This window comes from Manacus candei, unplaced genomic scaffold, assembly GCF_025592945.1.
Source record: "Manacus candei isolate 608988 ecotype Guabito, Panama unplaced genomic scaffold, ASM2559294v1 h1tg000153l, whole genome shotgun sequence".
NCBI classification, from domain to species: Eukaryota; Metazoa; Chordata; class Aves; order Passeriformes; family Pipridae; genus Manacus; species Manacus candei.
Window position 1 is genome coordinate 125172 of NW_026138201.1, and position 18480 is coordinate 143651.

Below are 18480 nucleotides of genomic sequence, written 5' to 3' on the forward strand. Positions count from 1 at the left end.
GGGGGAAGGCCGGCAGTGCCCAAGCAGCGCCGCTTTGCCAGGGGCGTCGCTTGCAAGAGCGCCGCCGAGCGCCGGGCCCTGCCTCACAGTCGCCGCCTGGCGGACACGGCCGGGAACGGCACTGCAGCCGCGCGCCTCCCCCCCCCCCCCCTCCCCTCCTTGGCGAGACCCGCGGCGCCTTTGGACGCGCCCAGCTTACCCCGGGGTCGATCTCCGTCGAATCTGCCGCCGTGGGTCGCTTCCGGGGGGGGAAGGCGGCGGCGCAGCCCCGATAGCATCTCCAGGGCACGGCGGGAGCGAGCGGGGCAGAAGCGGGGGCAGAAGCGGGGGCAGGGGCGGGAGCGGAGCGGGGCGAGAGAGCGGGGCGAGAGGGCGGCGCGACGTGCGCGCCATGCGGTCCTCGCGCGCCGCGGCCCCGAGACGGGGGCTGCCGGCGCCGGTGCCTGCCGCCGCCCACGAACCTGCCGCCCGCGCCCGCCCTGTCCCCGCAGCGGGAAGCAGCGCGGCGAGACGGCGCTGCGGGCGCGGGGTGGGGGTCCGGGTCGCGGCGGAAGCCTCTCGCCGCCATCTTTAGTGTGGTCGTTCCGGTCCTGGCGGCGCCATCTTTACTGTGGGCTTGGCAAACTTCCGGGCAGGGGCCGCCATCTTTAGTGTGGTCGTTCCGGTCCTGGTGGCGCCATCTTTGCTATGGGCTTGGCGGACTTCCGGGCCGGGGCCTTGGAGGACTTCCGGTCGCTCACTACTTCCGGTGACCGAGTTTACCCAAATTAGCGTCCCTCCTCGCTAATTTCTGCGCTTTCACCCCAAGAAATCTTCACGTTATTCCCCTCCCGCACACCCCGGGACAGACGGGAGACCGCGAGTCCCGCCCTGCCGCCGGAACCGGCCCTTAACTCGAGCAGGGAGCGCTGCACCGGCACGAGAGCCACTGCGCATGCGTCGCCGGTCCCTCTCCTGCCTGCCCTTACTTACCACGTGATCGCCGGCGTTTTGCCAACGACTGCGCATGCGCTGTTCAAAATTTTTTCAATGCAGTTCCTGTTTTCCGTCAGCAGGTGGCAGTATTTCATCTCAAATTTATGTGCAATTCCTTTTCTCTGTCACCAGGGGGCACTGTTGCTATGCGATTTTTTACTTATGGCATTTTTTTTTTGTTTTATAACCGTATTTGTTCGTGTAGTTCTTTTGGGAAATCGGATAATTGGCTTGTGATTGCTGGTGGTTTGAAAATTTACTTGTGTAATTAGGCTCTTCTCCTGGTTTTAATTCTCTAGGCTCTTCTCCTAAGAGAATTAAAATCAGGAGAAGAGCCTAAAAAAAAAATGAAAATCAGGGGAAGAGCCTAAAAAAAATGAAAATCAGGAGAAGAGTCTAAAAATATAAAAATCAGGAGGAGAGCCCAAGAGAATTAAAATCAGGAGAAGAACCTAAGAGAATTAAAATCAAGAGAAGAGCCTAAAAAAATTACAATCAGGAGAAGAGCCTAAAAAAATTAAAAACAGGAGAGGAGCCTGAAAAAATTAAAATCAGGACACGGGACTAATACAATAAAAATCAGGAGAGGAGCCTAAAAAAATTAAAATCAGAAGAGGAGCCTGAAAAAATTAAAATCAGGACAGGGGACTAATACAATAACAATCAGGAGAGGGGACTAAAAAAATTAAAATCAGGATAGGGGACTAAAAAAATTAAAATCAGGAGAGGAGCCTGAAGGAATTACAATCAGGAGAGACCCAGAACTCACCCAAGTCTCCCCAAAAAACTACCAGAAACTGATTCAAATCTCCCCAAAAATGACCCAGAACTCACCCAAATCTCCCCAAAAAGTGACACAAAAACTGATCCAATTCACTCCAAAAATTGATCCAGAACTGACACAAAACTGGCCCAAATCACCTCAAAAACTAACTCCAAATTGGCCCAAAACCTGACCTAAAAATGCAAAAAACCCCCCCCAAAACTGACCCAAAATGATACAAAATCAGCCCCAAATATGACCAGAAACTGACCCCAAAATCCCAAAACACTGATACCAAGACTCACCCAAATCTCCCCAAAAAAATGACCCAAAAGTCAGCCCAATCACCCCAAAAAATGACCAGAAACTGACCCAAAATTACCACAAAAATAAACCCAAAACTCACCCAAATCATCCCGAAAAATGACCAGAAACTGACCCAAATCTCCCCCAAAAATGACCAGAAACTCACTAAAAATAACCCCCAAAAATGATCAGAAACTGACACAAATCTCCCCAACAAATGACCCAAACTTTATTTCTTTTCTTAGCAACAAATCCCTTCCTTTGCTCCCCTCTGGCCCTGCCCACACGGCCCCAGTTCAGCTCTCAGTGAGTTCTTGCTTCTGGGCAGCGACTCCTCTGCCTCTTGCTGGGGCGGCAGCAGCTCCTGTGCCGGCAGGGAGAGGGACCCCGAGCCAGGAGAGGGACCCCGAGCCAGGAGAGGGACCCCGAGCCAGGAGAGGGACCCCAGAACCAGGAGAGGGACCCCAGAACCAGGAGAGGGACCCCAGAGCCATTACAGGGACCCCAGAGCCATTATAGGGACCCCAGAGCCACGATAGAAACCCCAGAGTCCCTACAGAGACCCCAGAGCCATTATAGGGACCCCAGAGCCCTCCAGAGCCCCTATAGAGACCCCAGAGCCCCTATAGAGACCCCAGAGCCATTACAGGGACCCCAGAGCCATTACAGGGACCCCAGAGCCCTCCAGAGCCCCTTGCTGGGTCACAGCCCCTCTTCTCCCGTCCAAACCCACCTTTCTGGCTGCAGCTGCTTTTCTTCTCTGGCTCCCCCTTCCTTCCCCAGGGAGCTTTGCCTTGTTCTTTGGCCAGGCTCCAGCTGCAGCTCAAGGGCAAAGCTGCAACTACAATTCCCCCTTCGGGTTTTTCACCTGAAAAACAAAGGCTTGGGCCAAACTCTGACCAGTCACTCGCTGAACACGAGACATCAAACAGGGCACACAGAATAAAATGCATCCAACTCTAAATCATGTTACAATGACTGTCCACCCCAATCCAGCACTGACATTAAAAACCTTCAAGCAATCAAAAAGGCCTCCAAACATCCCTTAGATAGAGAAAAGCACACCAGGAACGAATGCAAAAAGAAAAATTCCAAACAATGCTCAATTAAATAACCATGGACTGATATAAAACATGTTTAGTTAACTTAAACCACTTCTTCCCATTATTCTCCATCAGAAATTACCCTTATTTAAGTTCTCCTTTTAACACTTCATTAAAACTGACTTATTAGGAAATGGTTTGAACCAAACTTCATAACTTGATGACTCCAGGGTTTGTGCTCCTTGACTTTGGCCTGAAGGGGTTTGGAACACAGGCTTTGTTCTGGAGAGCTTTTCCCCAATCTACAAACCCTTCTGCAAATGGGACTCCCTTCCCTCAGGGTTCGGTGGCCTCTGGTTTTCCTGAAGGCTGGGGGGGATCTGGGAGCCAAATCCCAAGGGATCCAGCCCAGCTCTGCACACACACACACACACATTTCCAGCTGGTCACAGTCTCACGGGGGCCACCACCACTCAGCACATTTGCACACAAACACCCCTCTGAGTTCCTGGCACTGGGTCTGATGGACTAAGAAATGATCAGTCTGGTGGTTTGCCCTCAGAGGAGTAAGATCCAATGATGCATTTCTATTTTCATGACAATATAACCTGGAAAACACAAACATATTTCTGCTTCATGTGCAATTTAAAATTCAAAGACACAGAAACATTCCTAGAGTTCAAGTCCCCAGGTTTGGTTCCAAATGTCACTCGGTCCCCCTGGGACAAGAACAGTGGCACACACGGACTCAACAGCCCTGCACAAGCCCAGGAGTGGGGGGGAAATATCCTTGAGAGCACTGCTGCATTTCAAAAAGAAGTCAGTCACATCAACTCTGTAACAAATAAAAAAGAGAAGCCAAAATAAATAACTGTAGACAGGGTATCAAGTACCTTGAGAATACCAATAAGAAAAAACTAAGAATAAAGGCATCTATTTGAAGTACAAAGAGTTTGGGAGACACCATTTGTTTGCCACAAAGCCTTTATTTTGTTGGCTCTTCTATAGTTAGAACCCAAACCTTACCCTCCCACAAAAAGCAGAAAACCTCTTCAGAGAGTTAGGAGATGGAGTCAGTTTGGATTAACGGGAAGAACATCTCTGGAGACAAAATAAAGCAGAGAAAATAACCCCATCCTCAACAACAGAGCTGCCTCCCCACTGCCTGCCCCTGGACACTTGCTCTGGGGGTGACAGAGCCTGAAGTCTCCTGCCTAGTCCTGGGCAATACTTCCTGGGGACCACAGCACCACTGAGTTCCTAAAAATATCACAGGTTGGGCAGGTGCTTGGATTTTGTCTGGATTAACTCCCCTTCTTCCTTTCCAGGTGTTGCCCTACTCATTGTAATGGTGCTTGTACTCCCTGAGCCATTCCCTCCCCCATCCAACCATCCCTTGTGCCCTCTCTGGCAAGGACAGTGGGTCCAGGTGTTCTGCCACGCTCCCAGGGCACAGGGGGGGGGACTGTGGAGCCACCCTCGAGGGGGGAAACGTGCCCTGCCTGCCCTGCCCAGGGAAAGGGAACTGCCCCAGTGCTCCCCAGCACAAGGCACCCTTGGAAATATCCACTGCAATGGGACACTCAGGGACAGCAACAAGCACTGCACGAGGCTGCTCTGGCACAGGGCCAATTTTAGCCTCAGCTTTTCTCTGGACCACTTCACTTTGTTTGCCACCTCATCCTGCAGTCAGAACTTGCTGTCCTTGCAACCTTTCAGGGTGACCAAAAATGAGAGAGGCCTCTGCTCCAGCACCCACAAGGGCCTGATCCATCTGACAGGATCCATTTTTCCAGGGAATTCAAAGCTCCACCTGAGGACTAGGGTCTTTTCTCACCCATCCCTGTGCTGCAGCTTGGCCTCCATCTCACTGTGCTTTCAGTTCCCTCCATGGTTGAACACTGGCAGCCCTGGCCCTGGGCGGAGCTCGGCATCCTGATCCCATCCCTCCTGGCCCCCGGAACCGCTGACTCAGCAATGGGGGGCCCTCCATTGCCAAGGGCACGGGCCCGTCGGGGCTCACGGGGGGAGCAGGAGGGCGAAGGCTCCAGCCCTGCTGCTACAACCTTCCACCACTACAGCCAACAGAGGAGCCTCTCCAGCCCTGCCTCCCAAGGCATCCTCAACAAACCCAGCCCAGCTCCACAGGACAAACTGCTCCCTGTCTGCCCAGGCCAGTCTAATCCCAGAGGCTCCCAGGGTCATGCAAAACAACTGCCCAGGAGATCAGAGACCCCAGTCCATCTCTTCCTAGCACAGGTTTGGGTTAGTTTGGCAAACAGACCAACTGAGGAATTCCCCAATGTTTTCCCAGTTTGACCCCTGTCACACCAATCACCTTAACACTGCCAGTCCATAATTCTCCCTCTCTTGGGTTAAGGACTGAGCAAGTTGGACCTGTGTCTGAGCAGGACATGTGCAAACCAAATGCTGGGGACTGGAACACACACCTGGCACTCCTGCAGCTCTCACAGTCACATTCCAGAGAAAACAGCCAATTGCACCCTCACTGCTCATTTCTTAATCCCAATCCCACACTTGTTTGGCACTTGGAGCACCGCTTTTAGAACCCAATTACAGCCCATTAGAGAGCTCCCTGTCTAGCAGGGACAGGGACCCCTGGGATACTCTCAGCAATGCCTGAATCCATGGCAGGGACCTTGCTTTGAGCTCCCCAGGGCCGGGCACCCCGAGGATCTCCCCGAATAATCCTTTCGGTGCGCGCTGGAGTCCTCGGGGTGCCCCAACCCGGGGGGCACCAACAGCACTGTCCCTCCAGGGGGCCAATTTGGTCCTAAACTGCAGGGGGATCTTGCCTGTGTCCCAGACTGGTCCGGAGATCTGAGGCCCTTCCCGAGAAAATCTCGGTGCCGGCGTGAAGGGCCAGAGATCCCTTGGAGCCACGGGAGAGCAGGCACAGAGTCCCTCCTGGGGGGCAATTTGCCTGCCTGAAAACAGCTCTTCAAAGGAGCCTCTAAGACTCAGCTGGTGACTTTTAGAAGCCAGGCATTCCTTGCTTACAACACCCTGCCATGATCCCAGCCCCACGGGGGTCCTGGCAATCCGCTCCCAAAGGGCACACGGAGGTGTCTCCACTGCAGCTGATGGGAGGGGTCAGCATTACAGGAGGGCTCATTTTCCTTCCCTGCATTCCTGTTCCACATTCAGGACATTTCCCAACACTTATCACCATACACAACTACCCTTAGAAGGTTTCCAAGGGGCTTCACCGAGGGCCTTCCCAGGTCTGCTCTGTCTGGAGCCCTCCAAGTCCTCAGTGCCTGCCTGAGGAACCTCACCACAACTCACCTGCTTACACAGCAACTTGGTGCTGCTTGCCTGCTGCCTCACTTCCCTTCTTCCTTCTTTCTTCACCTCCCTTGCTTGGTCCCTTTCAATCCCTGGGCTCAGCTCTGTGCACTTTCCAGGCTCCATCCCACTGCAAAAAGGATTAGCCCTTGTTACATCTCAACACTCAGAGAGCATTCCCCCTTTTTTCTTAACACTGGGCCATCAGGCCAGGGTCTCATTATTTAAAGCACAGTTTGACTCCTCAGTGACAACAACAGCTACAGCCCTGAATCCTAACACAGGCTGAGACACAAACACGGATGGGAACTCTTAAGGATCCACTTTGTCCTGCTCACCAATCAAAAGGAGCTTTCTGAACTCAAGAATAACAGACCCCAGGTCCTTTTTCTGCAACTTTACCTGCTATAAATGTGACCCACAAGACCTGCAAAGGCCCTTCCCACTTCACCTGCAGGGCTGGCAGTGCCACCACTGGACACGGCCCCAGTGGCTGGGCAGGAACAGAGGGGCTGGGGCGTCCAATCCATCGGCCCAGGCGGCACCAGGAGTTCCTGCAGTTCCTGAGGGGAGAGCCTCAAGCCAACAAAGGATTAGGAAGAATATTTTAAACTTTAATGTGTCTATCTCCTGGAATATGGGGACTTTGATAAGTCCTACTGGTGCAACAAGGACACACTCAAGGCTATCTATTAAAAGGATCTACCAGCACTCAAAAGCTATCACTGTCCTTCTGTCAGGGGGAACGCAGCAAACTCTCTTTGCCAGGAGCCTCCAGGAGGACTTCCAGCTTTTGGGGCTCCCTTTTAACCATTTTTCCCATAACTGGAGCTGGGACTATCACCTGCCCTACAGGGGGAACAGCCCACAAAGTTCACCATCAGGGATGCCATTAACTGAAAGTCCCTTCTCAGGGGGGTCACTGCACACCTTGGCCTTTGTTTGCCCTCCCCACCAAAGATGCTTCCAACAGTTCTGACACATCTGGCAGACCCAGAGCTCTCCTCAGGGAATGCTTCAGCTGCTTAAAGGTTGCCCTTGCACCATCTATTCAAAAAGTCGCCATAACAGTCTTACCACACATCCCGAGGGAGCAATGCAGAGTCCAGCCCGTCCCACCATTCCCAGCAAGGCAGTTCATGGGCTGTCTGGGGCTCAGGGAGGAGTCACGGGGCTTCTCTTCTTCCTGCCTGCTTGCCCCATTTTCTCCTGCAAAAGCAAAGCTTTCTTGGCTTTCCTTGCTCAAGGAGATGCAAAGGCCATCTTTTAAATCCAATACTGGAAACTCCTCCAGGTTGTCATTCAAGGTGCTTCTCTCGGGTCCTGCACTAATCAATCATCTTGTCCACTGGTTTTCTTGGCAGGTTCTTGCATTCACGTCCTACAAGCAAACCAGGAGGAGCCAATTTAGCTGTTCCTGCAACCAATCCAGTCTGGCATTCTGATTTTAAAGGATACTGGGTTGGCCTTACCCATAGAGATCCCACATCAGGGGTAATACCTACAGGTTCTGCCCTCTTCCACTCTCCTGCAGTTCCACTGGCCCACACCACAGGAACAACTGCAGCTGCCACTTCAGTCAGGGCCTTGCTGCTGACAGGAGTTATTCCCTGCACAACAAGAGCTGCTGCTTGGACACATTTAGTTTCAGCAATTACAGTGTCAAGAGCCCCAGTTTTCAATTCCATTTCTGCCTCAACTTTTCCAGCCCATCACTTCCTAGCAGAGGTTTGGGTGAGTTTGGCAAAAACACAAACTGAGGAATTCCCCAATGTTTTCCCAGTTTGACCCCTGTCACACCAATCACCTTAACACTGCCAGTCCATAATTCTCATTCTGCTGTGTTCAGGACTGAGGAAATTGTACTTGTGTCTGACCAGGACACGTGCAAACCAAATGCTGGGGACTGGAACACACACCTGGCACTCCTGCAGCTCTCACAGTCACATTCCAGAGAAAACAGCCAATTGCACCCTCACTGCTCATTTCTTAATCCCAATCCCACACTTGTTTGGCACTTGGAGCACCGCTTTTAGAACCCAATTACAGCCCATTAGAGAGCTCCCTGTCTAGCAGGGACAGGGACCCCTGGGATACTCTCAGCAATGCCTGAATCCATGGCAGGGACCTTGCTTTGAGCTCCCCAGGGCCGGGCACCCCGAGGATCTCCCCGAATAATCCTTTCGGTGCGCGCTGGAGTCCTCGGGGTGCCCCAACCCGGGGGGCACCAACAGCACTGTCCCTCCAGGGGGCCAATTTGGTCCCAAAATGCAGGGGGATCTTGCCTGTGTCCCAGACTGGTCCGGGGATCTGAGGCCCTTCCCGAGAAAATCTCGGTGCCGGCGTGAAGGGCCAGAGATCCCTTGGAGCCACGGGAGAGCAGGCACAGAGTCCCTCCTGGGGGGCAATTTGCCTGCCTGAAAACAGCTCTTCAAAGGAGCCTCTAAGACTCAGCTGGTGACTTTTAGAAGCCAGGCATTCCTATACACTGTGAGATATTTTAAGGCTTATCTGACTGAAAAGCATAAAGCTTTTATCATGGACACCTGACCTCCCACAGACAGCTCCTTTCCCCTTTCAGTACAAAATTATTTTCATGGAATCACTCAATAGGAAGTGCCCAGGAACCCCAGACTGTGCTTTCCAGAACAGAAAATAAACAGAAGAACGGAGTTTTGCACAAGTGTAACATACTCCAGAACAGACCTGACTTTAGTTTTACCCTTTGTGTTCAAATATTCCATAGAAAAGCTCCAGCAGGAGAGCTGGTACATTCCCAAGAGTATCCTGGAAGTCCCTTTCACGAGGGCTGGAGGAAAATCGCAGTTGTATGAGTCCCTTGTGCCTGCAGATGCCTGGGGATCCTCTCCATCCACCTCGTGCTCTCCCAACAGCAGAAAGGGTGCTGAGACAGGAGGAAGGAAACCTTTAGCATAAAGCTGGGGAGGAATATAAAGCTTCCTTTCCTGGGGAGCTTTGCGAAGTCTGCAACGAGAAAGGGAAAATTTGCATCTCCTTTGGTACACGTGTCAACAGAGACTGAGACTTTTTGCCTTTTTCAGACAACCGTGCCCCTTTTGGCTCCCTGGCAGCTCCAATGGCACCAGAACCCCCCTTCCTGCACACCCACGGCTGTCACACACAGGCACCCACACACTTTTGCACCAGCCCACACGTGGCCAACATCTTCCCACCCTAGACATCCCAAGGTCAGTAGTTTTGCTAGAGAGCACAGCAACCCCCCTGTCCTCACAAACTGCCTCCCTGCAAAAAAGGAATCGTTTTCCTGGACATTTCTCCCACAGTCAATGTCTTTTCAAACTGCTGTCGTGCCACCAAACCTGCTCAGGGTCCCTCCCGGCTTCTGCCTGTCCTTGCATTTAAAGGCATAGGCACATTCTATCTTCCAACAGCAAACCCAGCTCCTCACGGGCAGTAGAAGCCCTGCTCTTACCTGGACAGACTGCCGGGCTCGGCACAGCTGTGGCTCATGGAGCAGCTTCCCAAGGCCGTTCTCTCTCCCAGCAGGAAGCACAACTCGCCTCCACACCAGGGGAAACCACGAGCGAGGCTGCAAATGGACACAGAACGAGCAAAAAGCATTAACGCAGCACCAAAAAACCAAGTTAAAGCAGTCTTTGCCTCATAACCCTGCACGGGGAAAGGGTTTGGGATCCCAAAGCAAACCCTCAGACACCCAGAGAGCACAGGACCCACAGCCATGCCACGGCTCCCCCCGGGGGCACCCGGCAGGTAAGGGGCTTACCCGGGCCCCGCCGCCCAGCACAAGGCGCCCCTAAACGCCCCCGGCTGCCCCGGTGCACAAACCCAGCGGCCAAGGCGCTCTCCCCTCCGCAGCCCGGGCAGCAGCGGGGCCACACCCTCAGCCCCCACACACAACCGCCCCCACCTGCCCCGCCGGCCCTTTATACCGCGGGCCGGCAGCGCTGCCCAATCAGCACTCGAGCGCCTCCGCCCAATCCCAGCCCGCCTGGCCCTGCGGCCCCGCCCCGCCCGCTCAGCCCGGCCCCGGCCCTCGGCGCGGCCCCGCCCCCCGTTCCCTCCGCGCGGCTCCCGCCGCAGCCCCGGCGGGCTGAAAGCCCAGAGCCAACGGGAACTCCAGCCAGCTGCAGGCAGATGTTACTCTGTCCCAGTTTGCCAGGGGTGGGCACGAAGGGGCCCTTCCCCGTTCGGAAGTGGAAGTTGTCCCCTGTGCACAGCCCGCTCTGATCCTCGGCCTCGTGGGAGCCAATTCCCTTGTCCCAGCCCACTTCCTGCAGAGAAGAAAGGGAAAGATTGCACAGAAGGGAGACATTCTTCCCTGGGAGGGTGGGGAGGTGGCCTGGCACAGAGAAGTTGTGGCTGCCCCATCCCTGCAAGTGGCCAAGGCCAGGCTGGAGGTCTATTAGAAGGTGTCCCTGCCTGTGGCAGGGGGTGGAAGGAGATGATCCCTGAGATCCTTTCCAACCCAAACCACTCCAGGATCCCAGGATGATTCCATGCTCTCTCTCTGCATTTCTTTGGCATCATTTCCTCTCAAAAACAACATCTGCGATTTAGTTGATTGCTAAAGCCATCATTTTAAAATCATCTCAGGAATCCAAAGGGACTGGAAAACACTTCATTAAAACTGACTTATTAGGAAATGGTTTGAACCAAGAGAATTAAAATCAGGACAAGAGCCTTCAAAAAATTAAAATCAGGACAAGAGCCTTCAAAAAATTAAAATCAGGACAAGAGCCTTAAAAAAATTAAAATCAGGACAAGAGCCCAAGAGAATTAAAATCAGGAGAAATTCACGTTATTCCCCCCACACACACCCCGGGACAGACGGGAGACCGCGAGTCCCGCCCTGCCGCCGGAACCGGCCCTTAACTCGAGCAGGGCGCGCTGCACCGGCACGAGAGCCACTGCGCATGCGTCGCCGGTCCCTCTCCTGCCTGCCCTTACTTACCACGTGATCGCCGGCGTCTTGCCAACGACTGCGCATGCGCCCCCCCCCACCCCACCCCCCCACCCCGCCGCCCGACCGCCCGGCTTCGCTTTCTTACTGCGGCTCCCCCTCCACTTTTCCGGCTCCCTGGGGTTCCCTCACCCACATTTCGGGGTCCCCTTCTCACATTTTAGGGGTGATGACCCCGCAATTTACGGTTCGGGGGGGGGGAGGAGAGGAAACGGGGTGCCCAAGAAGGGGTTTCTTTTTTTTTTTTCTCTCTTTTATTTCATTTTCATTTTATTTCCTTTTTAGTTTTTTTGCCTTTTTTTTTAAATTTTCTTTTTTATATTTCCTTCTTTACTTCGTTTATTTTTTATTCTCTTTATTTTTCATTTTCTCTCCCAGTGCTCCCCAGTAACACCCAGTGCTCCCCAACAACCCTCAGTAACACCCAGTGCTCCCCAGTACACCCCAGTAACACCCAGTGCTCCTCAACAACACCCAGTAACACCCAGTGCTCCCCAAAAATTGACCCAAAACCGACCCAAATCACCCCAAAAGCTGACCCAAAACTGACCCCAAAACCTGACCCCAATCATCCCAAAAGCTGACCCAAAACTGACCCCAATCATCCCAAAAGCTGACCCAAAACTGACCCCAATCATCCCAAAAGCTGACCCAAATCACCCCAAACAATGACCCCAAACTGACCCCAAAAACTGACCCAAATCATCCCCAAAACTGACCCAAAACTCTGCATTTCTTTGGCATCATTTCCTCTCAAAAACAACATCTGCGATTTAGTTGATTGCTAAAGCCATCATTTTAAAATCATCTCAGGAATCCAAAGGGACTGGAAAACACACAGAAATCATTCCTGCACCCACCAAAGCATTAGGAATTGGAACCCGATTCCCTCATCTCTCTCCTTGTTCTTCTTGGCTGGAAAACCTGATGATCCCCACTGGCTGTTTTTAGGCTGCTTTTCTTCCACAGCTCCTTTCCTCCCGGCTGAAACCTCCTGGCATCTTCAGGCCTTATCTGGAGGGAAGCCCCTCTGAAGTATTTCCTCTCGTGGCAATTCTGTGGGATGAAGAAGTAAACAAAGCACATCAAGAGCTCCTTCTACCCCCTTCCCTCGCAAACACCCTCCCAGCTTGTCCTTGGCAGCTCCATCCCCCCGGCAGCCGCACCCGACGCTTCGGCTCCGCTGGGAAAGGGACAGCAAGTGCAGAAGCAAGTTCAGGTCTGGGCAGGGGCTCCCTGGGGAACGGCACTTCAGTGCTTTAGTCCGTGGCCTTTCCTGCTGCCCTCCCTCCTGGAGGCAGAGGATGACCCGTCCCTTGTTTCTCCCACGCTGGCAGACCCAGGTCCTGCTCCTTTGGCCCCACTTTTCTTGGCAGACCCGGCATCATTTCCCAGGGTCCCCAGGAAACTTCTGCACTTGACCCACTGCTAAGTGCAGAGCACAGGGCGAGGGAAGGACAAATTTCTCGGCACCCACCCCCTGGAATTTCCCTCCTCCGCAGCACGCTCCCGTTCCCGCTGTCTCTGGAGGTGCCCGCACGAGTCCTCCTTCTCCCAGCACCTCAGAGAATGTCCTTTTCACCCAGGTCCTGCTTACCGTCGTCCAACAAAACACGCTGACAACATTTTTCACGATGCCAGTGGAGAGCTATCAGAGCACACTGCACAGGGAAGCTGAGCCTGCCCCATCCCTGCAAGTGTTCCAGGCCAGGCTGGACGGGACTCGCAGCAACCGGGGACAGTGGAAGGTGTCCCTGCCCACGCAAGACAGGCTGGCCTTTGAAGGTCCCCTTCAAACCAAATCGCTCTGGCATTCCCCTCCAAAATCACTCCCAAAGAGACACAGCAACCAAAGCAGAGGGACTGCACTCCCAGCTTTTCTTACCTGCAGGCACACACAGCACAGCACGCTGGACATAAAAGCCACAGGGTTAGTCCTGCCAGAGGCGTCCGGCACACCCACGGCGACCGAAGGGAAAGAGGCAGCCTGGGAACACGGAGTAAAAGACACCTTAATTAGGACTACACTGAGCCATAGCCAGGTCATTCCCACAGACAGCTTCACCGTCCAGTCGTCCAAAAAGCACTCACCGAGGCCTCAGGTAGGATGGTTCCTGACGCTGACCAGGTGAATACCTCCCTGGAAGCCCGCTCTGCTCCTGCCAGGCACTGGGGCTCACCCAGAGGGGCTTTGCCAAGCATCCAAGGGAAATTAAAATTACAGCCTGGGCAAAGGCGCTTCCCCAGGACCGCTCCTGGCCAAGGCCACCGGTCCGTGCAAGTCAGACCACTGACCACCCAGGGCTGGGGATTTTCAGGGGCACGCTTCCAGCTTTTATTCTCCAGAAACTCCAGTTCTTCCTGGCACCGCTTGCCAGAAAGTCTTCCCCTGTTGGAAGAGGTCACTTAGTCTTTCGAGGGGCCAGATTGCCAAAGCCCGGCCAGTCCGTTCCCACGAGGAAAGGTAGCTTTGTCTTGTACAAGATACTGGGGGGGAGACACAAAAGTTTAATTTAAAAGAACTGCCTAGAATAGAAAGCAATTCAAACATAAGTCAGACAAGACTCGTGCAAAACTGAATTACATTGGACTTCAAAGGAGAATTCTTTCCCTCTGCACCCCAGAGAACCCCAATTTTCACCCAGGTCCCGCTTACCATTGTCACACAAAACGTGCTGACAAAATTTTTCAGGATGCCAGTGGAGAGATATCAGAGCACACTGCACAGGGAAGCTGAGCCTGCCCCATCCCTGCAAGTGTTCCAGGCCAGGCTGGACGGGACTCGCAGCAACCGGGGACAGTGGAAGGTGTCCCTGCCCACGCAAGACAGGCTGGCCTTTGAAGGTCCCCTTCAAACCAAATCGCTCTGGCATTCCCCTCCAAAATCACTCCCAAAGAGACACAGCAACCAAAGCAGAGGGACTGCACTCCCAGCTTTTCTTACCTGCAGGCACACACAGCACAGCACGCTGGACATAAAAGCCACAGGGTTAGTCCTGCCAGAGGCGTCCGGCACACCCACGGCGACCGAAGGGAAAGAGGCAGCCTGGGAACACGGAGTAAAAGACACCTTAATTAGGACTACACTGAGCCATAGCCAGGTCATTCCCACAGACAGCTTCACCGTCCAGTCGTCCAAAAAGCACTCACCGAGGCCTCAGGTAGGATGGTTCCTGACGCTGACCAGGTGAATACCTCCCTGGAAGCCCGCTCTGCTCCTGCCAGGCACTGGGGCTCACCCAGAGGGGCTTTGCCAAGCATCCAAGGGAAATTAAAATTACAGCCTGGGCAAAGGCGCTTCCCGCAGGACCGCTCCTGGCCAAGGCCACCGGTCCGTGCAAGTCAGACCACTGACCACCCAGGGCTGGGGATTTTCAGGGGCACGCTTCCAGCTTTTATTCTCCAGAAACTCCAGTTCTTCCTGGCACCGCTTGCCAGAAAGTCTTCCCCTGTTGGAAGAGGTCACTTAGTCTTTCGAGGGGCCAGATTGCCAAAGCCCGGCCAGTCCGTTCCCACGAGGAAAGGTAGCTTTGTCTTGTACAAGATACTGGGGGGGAGACACAAAAGTTTAATCTAAAAGAACTGCCTAGAATAGAAAGCAATTCAAACATAAGTCAGACAAGACTCGTGCAAAACTGAATTACATTGGACTTCAAAGGAGAATTCTTTCCCTCTGCACCTCAGAGAACCCCAATTTTCACCCAGGTCCCGCTTACCATTGTCACACAAAACGTGCTGACAAAATTTTTCAGGATGCCAGTGGAGAGATATCAGAGCACACTGCACAGGGAAGCTGAGCCTGCCCCATCCCTGCAAGTGTTCCAGGCCAGGCTGGACGGGACTCGCAGCAACCGGGGACAGTGGAAGGTGTCCCTGCCCACGCAAGACAGGCTGGCCTTTGAAGGTCCCCTTCAAACCAAATCGCTCTGGCATTCCCCTCCAAAATCACTCCCAAAGAGACACAGCAACCAAAGCAGAGGGACTGCACTCCCAGCTTTTCTTACCTGCAGGCACACACAGCACAGCACGCTGGACATAAAAGCCACAGGGTTAGTCCTGCCAGAGGCGTCCGGCACACCCACGGCGACCGAAGGGAAAGAGGCAGCCTGGGAACACGGAGTAAAAGACACCTTAATTAGGACTACACTGAGCCATAGCCAGGTCATTCCCACAGACAGCTTCACCGTCCAGTCACACAAAAAGCACTGACCTCCCAGGGCCTCAGTTAGGATGGCTCCTGACGCTGACACCTCCGTTTGCCCCGGGGGGTCAAGAATAACATGCCTGGGAAGAAGTCACCCCCAACAACAAAAAGGGAAAATTAGTGAAGCACGGGGTCCTCTTCTGACTAGATTGCCACCAGCATTCCAGAGCAGATGACACGACTGTTCTGTTACAGACGAGAAAAGCCTGTTCTCCCAAACAAACAGCGAGGAGATTTATGGGCACGCCTGAAAATTTCCTGTGAGGAACTTTTTGTAACTAAGGAGCAGGTGCTGTCTTGAGTTGAAGGCATCAATTTGACAGACACTTAGGACAGCAAACTCTTCAGCAGAGCAATTAACTGCAGCCTATTTGAACAGCAGGGGAGAGAAAACGACAGTCGAAGGGAAGACAAGAAAAGCAGAACTGGAATCAGCAGACTTTTCTTCCATCTCTCCCGAGGAAGTCTAGTTTGTCTGTTCTAATAATTCTATGCCCTTTTCTACATGAAACTTAGAGCAAGGCTGAAAAAACAACTAGAAAACACGGAGAGAAGCTTTTTAGAATTTCACGTGATTTTCCCAAACCGATGCCAGAAAAGCAGAACTCGGTAGAATGTACTCACCTCGAGGCCTTTGTTCTTTTCTTCCATAAGCTTCGTCACCTGATTGAAAAAGCAGAGTAGACTCGGTATTTAGGCTCCCAACAGGAAAACTTCCCCTTCATTTCCTAAAAGAAACTACATTAATCTGCACAGCTGCAGGCGCGTCTCCAGCTGTTAAAGCCTTTCAGCTTTTCGGAGGGTGAGAATGCTCTGCTAAGGAAGGCTGAAAACTGCTCGGAGCCTGCACAGGTCCAAGAGCCCCTTGATTTTGTCTGTGTTCCAGTCCCGGGCTAAAGAAAGGGCAGAAGAAGCGCAGTTGTTCCTTGCCTCTTCCCTAAGAGGTTCGGCCAGGTGCTGGGCCAGCCCGGGCACTCCGGGGGAAGGCCGGCAGTGCCCAAGCAGCGCCGCTTTGCCAGGGGCGTCGCTTGCAAGAGCGCCGCCGAGCGCCGGGCCCTGCCTCACAGTCGCCGCCTGGCGGACACGGCCGGGAGCGGTACTGCAGCCGCGCGCCTCCCCCCCCCCCCCTCCCCTCCTTGGCGAGACCCGCGGCGCCTTTGGACGCGCCCAGCTTACCCCGGGGTCGATCTCCGTCGAATCTGCCGCCGTGGGTCGCTTCCGGGGGGGGAAGGCGGCGGCGCAGCCCCGATAGCATCTCCAGGGCACGGCGGGAGCGAGCGGGGCAGAAGCGGGGGCAGAAGCGGGGGCAGGGGCGGGAGCGGAGCGGGGCGAGAGAGCGGGGCGAGAGGGCGGCGCGACGTGCGCGCCATGCGGTCCTCGCGCGCCGCGGCCCCGAGACGGGGGCTGCCGGCGCCGGTGCCTGCCGCCGCCCACGAACCTGCCGCCCGCGCCCGCCCTGTCCCCGCAGCGGGAAGCAGCGCGGCGAGACGGCGCTGCGGGCGCGGGGTGGGGGTCCGGGTCGCGGCGGAAGCCTCTCGCCGCCATCTTTAGTGTGGTCGTTCCGGTCCTGGCGGCGCCATCTTTACTGTGGGCTTGGCAAACTTCCGGGCAGGGGCCGCCATCTTTAGTGTGGTCGTTCCGGTCCTGGTGGCGCCATCTTTGCTATGGGCTTGGCGGACTTCCGGGCCGGGGCCTTGGAGGACTTCCGGTCGCTCACTACTTCCGGTGACCGAGTTTACCCAAATTAGCGTCCCTCCTCGCTAATTTCTGCGCTTTCACCCCAAGAAATCTTCACGTTATTCCCCTCCCGCACACCCCGGGACAGACGGGAGACCGCGAGTCCCGCCCTGCCGCCGGAACCGGCCCTTAACTCGAGCAGGGAGCGCTGCACCGGCACGAGAGCCACTGCGCATGCGTCGCCGGTCCCTCTCCTGCCTGCCCTTACTTACCACGTGATCGCCGGCGTTTTGCCAACGACTGCGCATGCGCTGTTCAAAATTTTTTCAATGCAGTTCCTGTTTTCCGTCAGCAGGTGGCAGTATTTCATCTCAAATTTATGTGCAATTCCTTTTCTCTGTCACCAGGGGGCACTGTTGCTATGCGATTTTTTACTTATGGCATTTTTTTTGTTGTTTTATAACCGTATTTGTTCGTGTAGTTCTTTTGGGAAATCGGATAATTGGCTTGTGATTGCTGGTGGTTTGAAAATTTACTTGTGTAATTAGGCTCTTCTCCTGGTTTTAATTCTCTAGGCTCTTCTCCTAAGAGAATTAAAATCAGGAGAAGAGCCTAAAAAAAAAATGAAAATCAGGGGAAGAGCCTAAAAAAAATGAAAATCAGGAGAAGAGTCTAAAAATATAAAAATCAGGAGGAGAGCCCAAGAGAATTAAAATCAGGAGAAGAACCTAAGAGAATTAAAATCAAGAGAAGAGCCTAAAAAAATTACAATCAGGAGAAGAGCCTAAAAAAATTACAATCAGGAGAAGAGCCTAAAAAAATTAAAAACAGGAGAGGAGCCTGAAAAAATTAAAATCAGGACACGGGACTAATACAATAAAAATCAGGAGAGGAGCCTAAAAAAATTAAAATCAGAAGAGGAGCCTGAAAAAATTAAAATCAGGACAGGGGACTAATACAATAACAATCAGGAGAGGGGACTAAAAAAATTAAAATCAGGATAGGGGACTAAAAAAATTAAAATCAGGAGAGGAGTCTAAAAAATTAAAATGAGGAGAAGAGCCTAAAAAAATTAAAATCAGGAGAGGAGCCTGAAGGAATTACAATCAGGAGAGACCCAGAACTCACCCAAGTCTCCCCAAAAAACTACCAGAAACTGATTCAAATCTCCCCAAAAATGACCCAGAACTCACCCAAATCTCCCCAAAAAGTGACACAAAAACTGATCCAATTCACTCCA

General features: G+C 53.4%; 2 protein-coding genes across 3 annotated transcripts in view; both read right to left on the minus strand.

Moving 5' to 3' along the window:
* The window catches only part of LOC127463292 (uncharacterized), a 99887-nt gene that overhangs the window by 35676 nt on the left and 45731 nt on the right, over positions 1 to 18480 (minus strand). The window contains exons 7-9 of the mRNA XM_051772568.1: positions 7474 to 7605; positions 6848 to 6959; positions 6397 to 6526 (exon numbers count right to left, since the gene is read on the minus strand). Of these exons, the coding sequence (XP_051628528.1) occupies positions 6397 to 6526; positions 6848 to 6959; positions 7474 to 7605 (374 nt within the window). The remainder of the gene's footprint in view (positions 1 to 6396; positions 6527 to 6847; positions 6960 to 7473; positions 7606 to 18480) is intronic.
* The window catches only part of LOC127463293 (translation initiation factor IF-2-like), a 107660-nt gene that overhangs the window by 23289 nt on the left and 65891 nt on the right, over positions 1 to 18480 (minus strand). For both annotated transcript variants that reach the window (XR_007900756.1, XR_007900755.1), the window contains 3 exons: positions 14510 to 14808; positions 14304 to 14405; positions 13451 to 13846 (listed from right to left, as the gene is read on the minus strand). The gene's annotated coding sequence lies outside the window, so the exon portion shown is untranslated. The remainder of the gene's footprint in view (positions 1 to 13450; positions 13847 to 14303; positions 14406 to 14509; positions 14809 to 18480) is intronic.